Source organism: Ahaetulla prasina, chromosome 6 (assembly GCF_028640845.1).
Source record: "Ahaetulla prasina isolate Xishuangbanna chromosome 6, ASM2864084v1, whole genome shotgun sequence".
In the NCBI taxonomy this organism is placed as follows: Eukaryota; Metazoa; Chordata; class Lepidosauria; order Squamata; family Colubridae; genus Ahaetulla; species Ahaetulla prasina.
Window position 1 is genome coordinate 26,218,675 of NC_080544.1, and position 13,584 is coordinate 26,232,258.

Consider the following 13,584-nt stretch of genomic DNA (forward strand, 5'->3'; position numbering starts at 1 on the left):
AAGGGTGGAAAATGCCTTTTGTTTATTCATTTTGCTTGGGTGGGTTATCAGCCAGATGTGTCAGAATATAGCCAGCTGGTGAAGAGATTGGCAGCTGTAGTTTCACACATTTGGAGAACACCAGACTCAGGGGTGGGCTTCAAAAATTTTACTAAGGGGTTCTCTGCCTGGTTGCTGAGTGGGCGTAGCCATTGTGGGTGTGGCCTAGTCAGCCTCCTGCACTATGGTGGGGGGGTCGTTTATGCCCTCCCCGGGCTCCAGAGGCTTTCCTTGAGCCTCTGGGAAGGTGAAAATAGTCTCCCTAGGCTTTGGAGGCCTTCTGGAGGCTGGAAACAGGCTCATTTCCAGTTTTCCCAAACCTCCGGTAGGCCCGTTTTTCACCCTACCTGAGCCTCCGTGTGCACCCTGCACTTACCTGCATCCAAAACAGGCCACATGGGGACTCCTAGGAGGGGCAGGGCATGGTGGGTGGAGCCAGCCAGGAATGGGATTTGGAGGTTCTCCAAACTGCACAGAATCTTAGCTAGAGGTTCTCCAGATCCCCTATGAACCCCCAGCAGCCCACCCCTGACCAGATTTGGGGAAGGCTTCATGGGGTTCCCTCTGTTCCAATCTGCTTTCCTGCTTTTTAGCAAAACCAGGAATGAAATCTCATTCTCCGTTTCTCTTCGAGGTCAGAGTTGCTTTTCTTATTCATAGAAGCAGAAAAAAATAGATAAGGGCTGCCATCTTCCCCCCATCTCCACAGGATGTCTGTGTGTCTCTTCCTTAGTTGTCCTTCTGGATAAGATAGCAGATGGGTCACTGCAGGGCATGTTGCAAGCAAACAATTGGAGGATGGCTTTGCAAACAAAATGAATGACTTCAGGGAGAGAAAAAAATACCCCCCCACCCCTTTTGTTTCTGAAAAGCATTGCTGCTGTGGGCAGGTCAAGGCTACGGTGGAAGCTATTATCATCTTGGCCTCTTCCTCTGATAAAACCCCCAGTTAGTCCACAAGACTTTCTCTCTGCATGTACACTTTGCTTCCAAACACCAGAGCCTGAAGGCATCTGGTGGGATTATGAGAAGCAGACTCCCCTTGTCTTCTTCAATGGGTCCTGCTGGGACTTCTCGCTTCAGAGGCCTTGGCCACCTGGGGATGCTCCTGCTGTTCCTGTTGTCCTTTTGCCTCCACGCGAATACACAGTCCTTGCAGGAGAATACAGTGGGTGAGTACTTGCAAACGTCCCATTAACTGGAAGTTCCGAAAGGCCATGTTCTTGTCCAGAGCTGGCGTTTCTTTTGAAGCCTTTACCGACCATTCATAGGTAGTGAACAAAATGCCCAGTTGCTTGCTTTCTTTGTGCAATTTGGAAGAAGATTTGCACTTCTTGTTTTGCTTTGCTTTGTTTTGCAGGGAATGTGAATTTCTGTAGCGTTTAGTCCTGTATATTTTTCTTGTGGAGACACGGTGGCTCAGGGGCTAAGAAGCTGAGCCTGTCGATTGAAAGGTCGACAGTTCAGCGGTTCGAATCCCTAGTGTTTCCGTGTAACGGGATGAGCTCCCGTTACTTGTCACAGCTTCTGCCAACCTAGCAGTTCGAAAGCACGTAAAAAATACAAGTAGAAAACCATATATACTTACAGAGAAACTTGTTATACAAAAGATCATGAACTGCGCAGAAATGGACAAACTAACGCTGAGTTTAAAAGATAAAGAGACATCGATATTTTATAATATATGGGCACAGTGGTATAAATGAATAGAAAGGAGATAGATAAGGATATTTAGTTACTAAGTATGAACAATAGATAAAACAAGAACACAAATACATGCAATTTAATGTTTGTAATCATTGCATGGATTATTGTTATAAGAAAAACACCACAAATAGCTGTTAAGTGATATAACCTTTTCCTTTTTTTCTATGTTTTTAATGCAAAAAAAGTTTAATAAAATATATTTTAAAAAAATACAAGTAGAAAAAATAGGGACCACCTTTGGTGGGAAGGTAACAGCGTTCTGTGCGTCTTTGGCATTGAGTCATGCCGGCCACATGACCACAGAGACATCTTCGGACATCACTGGCTCTTTGGAGATGAGCATCGCCCCCTAGAGTCGGGAACGACTAGCATGTATGTGTGAGGCGAACTTTTACCTTTACCTTTATTGTTCTTGTAATTGCTTAGTGTAGCTCCAGAGAAGTTAAGAGCAACCAAACCTTCATATATTGTGTGAAAGGATTGAGATGACACTCAATTCTCCTCACATCTATTGTTCCCTGCTTGCTTATACCATAGCTGGCTAAAGAATCCCAGCAGCAGAATTTCACATAATTTCAGAAAAAAAGTAATGAGAAGTAGGAAGGGCCCAATATACGAATGGAATTCTGCTCCATTTGATGTGCAATAGAGCAGGGGTCTCCAACTTGGCAACTTTAAGCCTGGCGGACTTCAACTCCCAGAATTCCCCAGCCAGCTTTCCGCCAGGTGTAAAGTTGCCAAGGTTGGAGACCCCTGCAATAGAGTCTCATCACTCACAAATATAGATACTTTCTCCTTTACTTTCTAATAAAACCAACATGGTTACATCTTCCTGTGGTAGGTAATGCCCAACAGTTTCAGTATGTGCTATTTTTATTCAGTTCTGTGAAAGTGAGATTTTATGCCATTTTAGTGCTAAAATAGACAAAGAATAAACAGGAATCTACAATTGTTCCAGAAATCAAGACAGCCCCCAACTTTCTCTCTCTCTCCCTCCTTCTCCCCTCTCCCTCTCACACACACAATGTAAGGGATGAATATTGAGCTAAGTTATTAAAATTAAATGAAATTATCTGAGTGAACCATAAAATGAAATTAATGTAGCTAGAGAATTATTGCAAATAGATGCTGCTAATTTAAAGCCTGTTATTAGAACATGATTCTGTGTGAGTTGCAAATTCCTTTCAAATCATGATTATGTAACAGTTGAGGAAGGTCTTTTATATTCTACCACATTTTTGAATACTCTGATGTATTTGTGTGATACCTTTTATTCAGAGGCTAATACTGTGTGCCTAGAAATTTATCAATGTTATTTTAACCCCAATTGTATCAGGTAGGTTATACGCAATAGTTCTAAATATGACTTTCCCATTGCCACCATAAGGTTCATGGCAGATATTTCATTATATTTGGGGCAGTCAAGCAAATATTGAGTGTTGCTATATTTCCGTATTTATTTGATGAGCAATTCTAAATTAGAATTCAATGAAGATCTCTCTAAAGGGTGTGACAAAACATGGGAGGATACACACTCTTACTGCTACTTTGAAATCAAGGGGTGATTTCAAAAGGAAATTGATTTATTGGTTATGTGACATCAAGTCAGCATTCGTAGTTAGATCTCAACTTGAAGGAGCCTGGTCCTTCAAGATTTCCAATGGTCTACTCCCTTCATCACTGTAAGTCCATCCAGATTGTAGCTCGTCATCTTCTTCATTTCTTCTATCTTTCCCAGAATTATAGACTACTGAAGGGACCTTGGTCTTCACATAATGTGTCCCAAACAACTACAATTAAAATAATTAAAAGGAAGATTAGTATTGATAAATTCCATCTTCAATCCATCTTCAAAGATCAGCCCATTCAGAGGTTTGTGGAAAAGGCCAGCATTATATGAAACATAATCCATAATACTATCATATTAACTGGGTGAAATTAGTTAATCTAAATTCTCTGCAACCGGTACACACAGGATAAATTTAATTTTTAAGAAATGTAATGGTAGAAAAAATCTACCAAACTATAGACCAGCCAATCACATTTTAGTCTGGTATGAAGTTACTCAATCTGGACTGCAAAATCTGGATGTCTACTTTTACAAATGGCTACTTGAATTCTTGTAACCCAAATCTGATAGCCTTAGCCATATAAACAATGTTGTAAAGGCAGTAAGGTAGTTATTTTCTAACACAGAGTCAGACTTTCAGCCTTTCAACCAAACCAACCTGTTTCTGATATGCTACAGGGATGCAAAATGCATCCAAAGAGGAGCCAAGTTGCCAGAGGAGTGGCCTGGGTTGGACACAGTGACATGCAGAAGGTGCTGTGAGTGAACAGTGGCCACCCTCAAGTAAATACTGACTAGACTGGCCACTAGGTGGCAGCAAAGAGATACGACTCTCCTCTTTGCTGTCATCTTGTGGTCAACTGGATACTTACAACCTATAGCTGATAACTTAGTACTGATACAACTTAGTTCCATGGATCCATCCCCCAGAGTGTGTCCTGAACTGCATTACTGCAGTTCCTCCTCAGAAACATTGTGTGCGCAAATCCTGGTCACTAACAAATCTGATCCTTTGAAATTGGCCATAAGATCATAAATTGATTCCTAAAATTAACACAAAAGTTTCATCTGAGATTTTGCCCTGAGTCCCAGAAACCTTGACTTACTCCTCCACTAGTATGATACCTTGATTTAGCTCATATGGTTGATTGCAACCTCAGAAAATTGGTTTAAATTAAGTAAATCATGATTAAGAGTCCTGTGAAAACAGCAATTGACAAACGTACACAGTCAGTCAGTTACAAGATTTATGTAACTGCTGAGTTCATATAACTACAACACAGAAAAGTAAAACAAGGCATTCATAGAGTTAAAATCATCACACACAACCAAAATGCCGCAGCACTCACGTATCATATGTATTGGGTTCATTTCTCATCCTGGCCTACATAACCATCTATTTTTTAAAAAGCCAAATAAATCAGAAATTACATACATAATGCAGAACATTCAGTGACAAGAGATACATGTTGAATGTCCAACATATATCAATGTTCAGTATATCAAGCAATTGTTCTTTTCATATTTTGTCACTTTCTCTCTAATTTTTCATTCCGTTCCAAGCTTTGGGTGCTTTCGATAGGTGAATTCCATTTTTACTTTATGGTTCTTTTCTTCTGTAGATTATTTATACATCTGCAAAAGTTGCGGTGGTTTTTCTTTTTACTCTACCAAGTGGCATGTATTGTCTGAATACCTGGGAAAAAAAGAATGTGATGAATTGCACCCACTCCATACTTATAAGCAAATAAACCAACAATAAATTACCAGCCATCATGCTATTTTCTCATTAGGTAACAAGGCATTTTTCTTTTCAAATTACATCAATATTTCACTGTTCCTAAAATACAGGTTGAATCACGTAAGAATCCAAGGCAGCAAAGTGGCCAATGGAATTTTAAAAGGTTTCTAATTCTTTAATTAGCTAGAGAATTAGAAACAAAGTGAAGAAAAGGGGAGAAAAAAAATAAAATAATATAAGAAATATTAGGAGTAAACAGGATTTGAAGAGATATGAAGGGAATATGTATGCAACTGGAGTGTGATTGAATGTACAAAAAGTATTTATGGAATTTGCATGACGTTATATTATAATCTACACAAAAGAAAAAGTCTTAGAAAATATGTACCAGACAAGTCGCACCGTGACTAATGTTTTTAAATTGTATATTTAATAAAATTTATTTAAAAAAAGAAGAAGAATTTTAAAAGGGAGGAAAATGTATTTTTGCTTCATTTTGATGTGCCAAATTAGAGCAACCGACTTAGAACAGGAAAAAGGAAAAAACAATCCATTTGCTTCAATCCAAAGAAGGTTAATAATACATCAGCTGGGGTTACCTGGTGCTTAATCAGGCGTGAAATATATGCACAAATTTAAAGGGCAAAGTTGGAAGCTGCAGCGAGAAGATGAAATGCATCCTGGATGAAAAGTGTAATGAATGTTTGTTTGTTTTTTAAAATCATATTCTCGTTTGCAGCCTTCACTTTAAATCTTGGGAGTTCTTTGAAATTCTCTTTGCTGGGAGGAGGTTGACAGAGGCGTCCTTTGCACATCCAAAATCTTGCATTCCAGGTGACAGGTTGTTGGCTAACCAAGATCTGAGAACTGTTCAAAGGCAGCAACTCCTAGGAGATCTGAATTGCAAGAAGGCAGACAGGAAGAGCTGGAAAGGAAAGCATGGCAAGGATCAGTGTTTGAAGATGGCTCATTATCCACCAAATGACACAGAACGCTGATCCTTTCATTAGGAATGTTGATCCTGGATTCTTTTATCTGCATGAACTGGGAATCTGTAGCTCTCAGGTATAATTTATATCATTTGCACCTCTATAACTGTCTGGTTCGGTTCTGCAACCCAACAAGAAAGACACAGACTTCAGAGGATAATTAGAACTGCAGAAAAAATAATTGCTTCCAACCTGCCTTCCATTGAGGACCTGTATACTGCACGAATCAAGAAGCGGGCCGTGAAAATATTTGCAGATCCCTCACATCCAGGACATAAACTGTTTCAACTCCAACCCTCAAAACGACGCTATAGAGCACTGCACACCAGAACAACTAGACACAAGAACAGTTTTTTCCCGAAGGCCATCACTCTGCTAAACAAATAATTCCCTCAACACTGTCAAACTATTTACTAAATCTGCACTACTATTAATCTTCTCATCGTTCCCATCACCAATCTCTTTCCACTTATGACTGCATGACTGTAACTTTGTTGCTGGCAATCCTTATGATTTATATTGATATATTGACCGTCATTTGTGTTGTAAATGTTGTACCTTGATGAAAGTATCTTTTCTTTTATGTACACTGAGAGCATATGCACCAGGACAAATTCCTTGTGTGTCCAATCACACTTGGCCAATTAAAAATTCTATTCTATTCTATTCTATTCTATTCTATTCTATTCTATTCTATTCTATTCTATTCTATTCTATTCTATTCTATTCTAAAGTCAGAATAACAAAAGAGCAGAGTTTGAAGGGACCTTGAAGTTCCTCTAGTCCAGTGATGGCTAACCTTTTCCGGACTGAGTGCCCAAAGCATGCATGTGTGAATGTATGCATGTGCACCTGAACCTCCAAAATGCAATGTGTGCGCAGCCCCATGCATATGCCCCACCCCACATGTTTGCACGTGGCCCCTGCAGACGCTCCACCCCCATGCATGCACATGTGGCTCCCGCGCACTTGGCCCCGTGCATGTACGTGCGGGCCCCTCACACATGCCCCACCCACCCCATTCATGTGTGCGCAGGCCCCCTTGCATGCCCCCCTTGCATGCACGGCAGAGACCCAAAGACCAGCTAGCTGGTGGGAGAGAGAGCGCTGCATGCCACCTCTGACATGCATGCCATAGGTTCACCATCAACAGCTGTAGTCACACCTCCTGCTCAGGCAGGAGACCCTAAACTATTCCAGATGAAGTGGGAGCTTCATCACTGGAAGCTTTCAAGAAGAGACTGGACTGCCATCTGTCAGAAATGGTGTAGGGTCTCCTGCTTGGGCAGGGGGTTGGACTAGATGACCTACAAGGTCCCTTCCAACTCTGTTAATCTTTATTGTAAAAAGTGGCTGTCCAGTCTCTTCTTAAAAGCCTCCAATGATGGAGCACCCACAACTTCTGAGGGCAAGCCGTTCAAAATCGCTATGATTTTTGTCTTGTGAACTTTTAAGCCAATTTAACCAGGTAATAATTTTCACATTCCCGTTTTATTTATTTTATTTATTTATTTTATTCAATTTTTATACCGCCCTTCTCCCGAAGGACTCAGGGCGGTGTATAGCCAAGTAAAAAATCACAGTATAAATATTAAAAGAAATTAGAACAAACATATTATAAGGTGGCCAAATTTAAAACGATTTAAAATATTAAAATATAAATAACCCCAATAAAATTTTAAGCCAGTCCCGCTTGAATAAATAGGTGCGTTTTCAGCTCACGGAGAAAGGTCCGAAGATCAGGCACTTGACGTAAACCAGGGGGAAGCTCGTTCCAGAGCGTGGGAGCTCCCACAGAGAAGGCCTTGCCCCTGGGGGCTGCCAGCCGACATTGTTTGGCGGATGGCACCCTGAGAAGGCCCTCTCTGTGAGAGCGTACGGGTCGGTGGGAGGCAAACGGTAACAGCAGGCGGTCCTGTAAGTACCCGGGTCCTAAGCCATGGAGCGCTTTAAAGGTGGTAACCAAAATCTTAAAGCGCACCCGGAAGACCACAGGAAGCCAGTGCAGACTGCGCAGGAGTGGTGTTACATGGGAGCAACGAGTTGCTCCCACTATTACCCGCGCAGCTGCATTCTGGACTAACTGCAGCCTCCGGGTGCACTTCAAGGGCAGCCCCATGTAGAGAGCATTGCAATAATCCAGGCGGGAAGTCACGAGGGCATGAGTGACCGTGCATAAGGCATCCCGGTCAAGGAAGGGGCGCAACTGGCGCACCAAGCGTACTTGGTGGAAGGCCCTCTTGGAGACGGCCGCCAAATGATCGTCAAACGGCAGCCGCCCATCCAAGAGGACACCCAAGTTGCGCACCCTCTCCGTTGGGGCTAATAACTCGCCCCCCACAGCCAGCTATGGCTGCAGCTGACTGAACCGGAGTGCCGGCATCCACAGCCACTCCGTCTTGGAGGGATTGAGCTTGAGTCTGTTTCTCCCCATCCAGACCCGTACGGCTTCCAGACACCGGGACAGCACTTCGACAGCTTCGTTGGGGTGGTCTGGGGTGGAAAAGTACAGCTGTGTATCTTCAGCGTACAGATGATAACTCACCCCAAAACCACTGATGACCTCACCCAGCGGCTTCATGTAGATGTTTGATTATGTCTTATTAAAAAAAAAAAGGAAAAAGAAAAGCATCGATAACATTAGCTTTCCTATTACCTATCTGCAAAACTTTTGGGATTCATTTGCTCCATTAAAATGAAGAGTCGTTGGCCGTGACTTGTTTTGCCCCTGTGACCACAGCTGTTTTGCAAGCTGCACTGGTTACCAGTTGGCATCTCAAGATGTTGATTATCACATTATGACATAGGGCCTGGTTATTTGAGGGATGGTCCATCTATGGCTGTTTTTAAGGTCCAGGGTTATCAGGCAGAATGGACAAGCTCTTGAGCCCTTCTGATCAGTGTCCTCTAATGGAGGGGTCTCCTGTCAGCTAGTCAACTTAGGTTCTGAAGCCCCAACAAATTCCTCATATACATACTGTATGTAAGAGAGCCAGTTTGGTTAGGCAGGGCAGTTAATAATTAAAATTTCAGACTAAAAACAGGGAAACTGTGAGTTCTACTCCTGCCTTGGGCACAAAACCATCTTTCAGGACCTTGAGCCAGTCATTCCCACTCAGCTTTCCTAGGAAGCAGACCAGGGGTGAAATCTAGCAGGTTCTGACAGATTCTGGAGAACCAGTAGCAGAAATTTTGAGTAGTTCAGAGAACCGGCAAATGCCACCTCTGGCTGGCCCCAGAGTAGGGTGGGAATGAAGATTTTGCAATATCCTTCCCCTGGAGTGGGGTGGGAATGGAGATTTTGCAATATCCTTCCCCTGGAGTTGTATAACACAACTTCCTTTTGGTGGCAAAAGAAAAATCCTCTGGTTTGCCTTATGCATCAATCAGATTGGTCCTTCCTTTGCTAGTTACAAGCAGCCCTTCCCGACAGAGCTGTCCCCAATTACCACCATAGGAAACTGAGGCGACAGCCTAATCTCGCAGCCAAGCAAGACAAAGCTTTGCTTTGCCTCTCTTTATCAGAAATAGGGAAGTCTTCTTTCTTCTCAGAGTCGCTCTCAACTATTGATTAAATATGTTTTCCCTAAACCGAAGCCATCTATCCGTGTTGGCTGTGGCAATTATAGTGCTTACAATTTCCCATTGGTCACACTGATGGGATTTTGAATTGTGTTGCAACAGGTGTGGGGAGGGGAGCCTGAATCCAATGATCTATTGCCAATATGGTTTACGTTTGCCATCTTCTCCTTTTAAAGGGCAGGCATTATTCAATTAGAAGGGTGAGTTATGCAGATGAAATTAGAACTCTGGGTTTTGAAAATCGGTATCTTCAAATCTCAGAGGTTTCGGAATAAAACTCACCAGAGCTTAGCTGAATAGAAGCACCGCTTCCAGTCGCACAGTTGTGCAGCATTTTGGAATCGGATAAGGCGCTGAGCTTGTCGATCAGAAAGGTCAGCAATTCGGCAGTTCGAAGCCCTAGTATAGGTCTCCTCCTGCATGAGCAGGGGGCTGGACTAGATGACCTCCAAGGTCCCTTCCAACTCTGTTCCTGTTACATGTTGAAACCTTGTTAGATTTGGGGTTTCAGGTATTACTTGAATATTATGTGTTGTAGAAGGAGGGAGAAGCCCTGTTTTTATTAAGTCTTCCATCTTTGATCTCAGTAGAACAGAGGTCTTCAAACTTGGCAGCTTTCAGACTTGTGGACCTCAACTCCCAGAATTCTCCAGCCAGAATTCTGGGTGTTGAAATGCACAAGTCTGAAAGCTGCCAAGTTTGGGGACCCCTGCAGTAGAAGATAGGCTGGGCTTTCCCTTATTACAGCAGCTGAAATCTGCAATTACTGTATTTTTTCAGAGTATAAGACACACCTGTTTTCCCCAAAAAAGAGGGTGAAAATCTGAGTGCGTCCTATACTCCGAATGTAGCCCCACCCAGCTTCTTAAAGAGAGTTTTAGAGGCTGAAAAAAGCATCAGAAAAGAAGCTTCAGAAAAGAAGCCCCCAAACAGAGCTTCGGAAAAGAAGCCCCCAAACAGAGCTTCAGAAAAGAAGCTCCCAAACAGAGCTTCAGAAAAAAAGCCTCCAAACAGAGCTTCAGAAAAGGAGTCCCCAAACAGAGCTTCAGAGGCTTTTTTTCTGAAGCTCTGTTTCGGAGGTTTTCAGAGTTAGGGAAAAAAGTTTTTTCTGAAACAGAGTTTCAGAAGTTTCAGAGGCAGAAAAAAAAGCAAAAAAAAGCAAGGCACAAAGCTCATAACCAAGGAACCTATTGCTAAAATTCACCTCTGGGAACAGTTGATTGGGGATATTCCGGGAGGCCGATCCACCCGCCAATCAACTTTTTTCTTATTTTCCTCCCCAAAAACTAAGGTGCGTCTTATATTCCGGTGCGCCTTATATTCTGAAAAATACAGTAGTTCCTCAAGTTAGTATTGGTCCTATTTTCTAGAAATGAACCAAGTTGGTTTATTAGAGCCTACGGCTGGTTAAGATACATGAGATATTCCTGAGAATGTTGAACTTATAATATAGTCAAGATTCCATGTCAAGATAATTTCTTATGGACCTCCTGCTGAGTTTCAATTAACCTACAAGAAAATATCATAGAATCATGAATTGTGGAGTTGGGAATTCCTCAAGGATCGATAAGTAAAAGAAAAATCAATCCTACGGGCCCCATAATTTAAAACTGCATCTTATGGATATTGAACGTAGTAATACATTAAGATTCCCCATAAGGCAACAAAATGATTATCAGATCAGAAAATAAGTTCCAAAATGAAAGATTGAGGGAACAGAATTTATTTAGCCTCAGGAAGACACTCTTGAATAATAGAAAAAGGTCATGAGTTAATTCTGTAACACGCAGAGTTCAAGCCAAATAATATTGTGGAAAAGCAGATCCAGCTGAAAATATTTAAATAGGAAGACTGACTTAACAACAGAACCAACTGCTTAGAGCAGGGGTCTCCAACCTTGGTCCCTTTAAAACTTGTGGACTTCAACTCCCAGAGTTCCTCAGCCAGCTTTGCTGGCTGGGGAATTCTGGGATTGAAAACCACAAGTCTTAAAAGAGCCAAGTTTGCAGACCCCTGGTCTAGACTATTACATGAAGGATTTGGTTATTTCTGCCCTGAATATCAAGCTTTGCTGGCTGAGGGACTCTGGGAGTTGAAGTCCACAAGTCTTAAAGGGACCAAGGTTGGAGACCCCTAGCTTAGAGCACAGGTGTCAAACTCGCCACCTCACGTTGTTACCATGTGATGTATCGTGATGTTTTTCCTTTCATGGAGCTGGGGTGGGCGTGGTCTGCACATGACGCATCCAGCCCTCGGGCTGGCAGTTTGACACCCCTGGCTTAGAGAAATGGCAGGCTTTCTCATAACTAAGGTAAGGTAAAGGTTCCCCTTCGCACATATGTGCTAGTCGTTGCCGACTCTAGGGGGCAGTGCTCATTTCCGTTTCAAAGCCGAAGAGCCAGCGCTGTCCGAAGATGTCTCCGTGGTCATGTGGCCGGCATGACTCAATTCTCATAACTGGTTATGATCAAATTCATGTACTGGGCAGAAAATTGGCTTCAATGGCCTTTCCCAAATATATGATTTTATGTTAGTTAATATTTTATAAAGAAAAAACAGCAAATTACTGTGAGATGGGCCCCACTTGACCATGAAGCTTGACTAGGGATGAATATTTAACCTTGTGTAATTGAGTAGAAAGTAAAAGGCTCCCAAGAATTCAATAATTGGCTGGTTCTATTCCTGAAATCAAACATGTATTTATCTTTTCCTAGTTATTGCTATAGGGTTCCAGTATGATTGACATGAATGATTGAGGGAAAAAGAAGAAGAGAATGAGGTGGCTGAATGGGGTCATTGAAGCAGTCGGCGTGAGCATAAATGGTCTCTGGGGGATGGTAGAGGACAGGAAGGCCTGGAGGAAAGTTGTCCATGGGGTCGCGATGGGTCAGACACGACTTCACAACTAACAACAATGATTAATATTCTGCTATGGATAATGACTAGGTTTTCTCTTCCTGTCTTCCAGCTCTTGATCCTTGTTCTGCCTACATTAGTCTGAATGAACCTTGGAGGAACACAGAATTCCAGGTCAATGATTCTACTGGCCAGCCAGAATGTGACAGTCACGTGGATGGGGAATGGTATCGCTTTACAGGGATGGCCGGGGATGCCATGCCTACCTTCTGCATTCCTGAGAACCACTGTGGCACCCATGCCCCAATCTGGCTAAATGGCAGCCATCCTCAAGAATCAGAGGGCATTGTCCAAAGGCAGGCCTGTGCAACTTTCAATGGAAACTGCTGCCTCTGGAATACAACGGTTGAAGTCAAGGCATGTCCTGGAGGTTATTACGTCTACCACTTAGCCAAGCCAAGTGTTTGCTACCATGTTTACTGTGGACGTAAGTCTTAATTACTCTTTCCCATAGAAGAGAATGTTTGGAGCTGAAGGGTCCCTGGTCCTCTCTGACGTTGGTTGTTTTGTTACAGATGTTTCATTACCAAACTAGGTGACATCATCAGTGCTAATAGAGAGTGGGGTTTGCTCGCATTTTATATAGTATCTAGTTGCTTGCCCTGTCAGTATTGGTGGGAGTGGTCTTGGGAGGTTCTTGAATAGGCTGCTTCAGGGGTGAAATCTACTTACCTTCCTTACCGGTTCAGAAGTGTGCGCGCGTGTCACATGCACGCACACACCCTCTGTGCATGCACAAAACCTTTCTGCACATGTGCAGAGGATACAAAACACATTACTTCCTGGTTAAAACCAGGAAGTTACGATAGCCAGGCAGGTGGGAGGAGCCTCGCACCACAATTGCTACCGGTTCTCCGAACCACCAGCCAAGATCACTACCGGATCACACGATCTGGTCCGAACCGGGAGCATTTCACCCCTAGGCTGCTTATTGTTAACTTGTTTATCTGATTTGGTAGTTCCTTGATTGGAGTGTTGTTTGCTTCTTGATTGTTGGTCTAAGTTAATCTTGGTGTTAATCTCTGTTCATCTGGGTGTTT

The 13,584-nt window shown here is 42.7% G+C and overlaps 1 protein-coding gene across 1 annotated transcript in view; it reads left to right on the top strand.

Moving 5' to 3' along the window:
• Positions 1-1,084: 1,084 nt before the first annotated feature.
• Positions 1,085-13,584, top strand: part of OIT3 (oncoprotein induced transcript 3) — a 52,418-nt gene continuing 39,918 nt past the window's right edge. The window contains exons 1-2 of the mRNA XM_058188486.1: positions 1,085-1,211; positions 12,597-12,971. Coding sequence (XP_058044469.1) covers positions 1,094-1,211; positions 12,597-12,971 — 493 coding nt within the window. The 5' untranslated portion in view covers positions 1,085-1,093. The remainder of the gene's footprint in view (positions 1,212-12,596; positions 12,972-13,584) is intronic.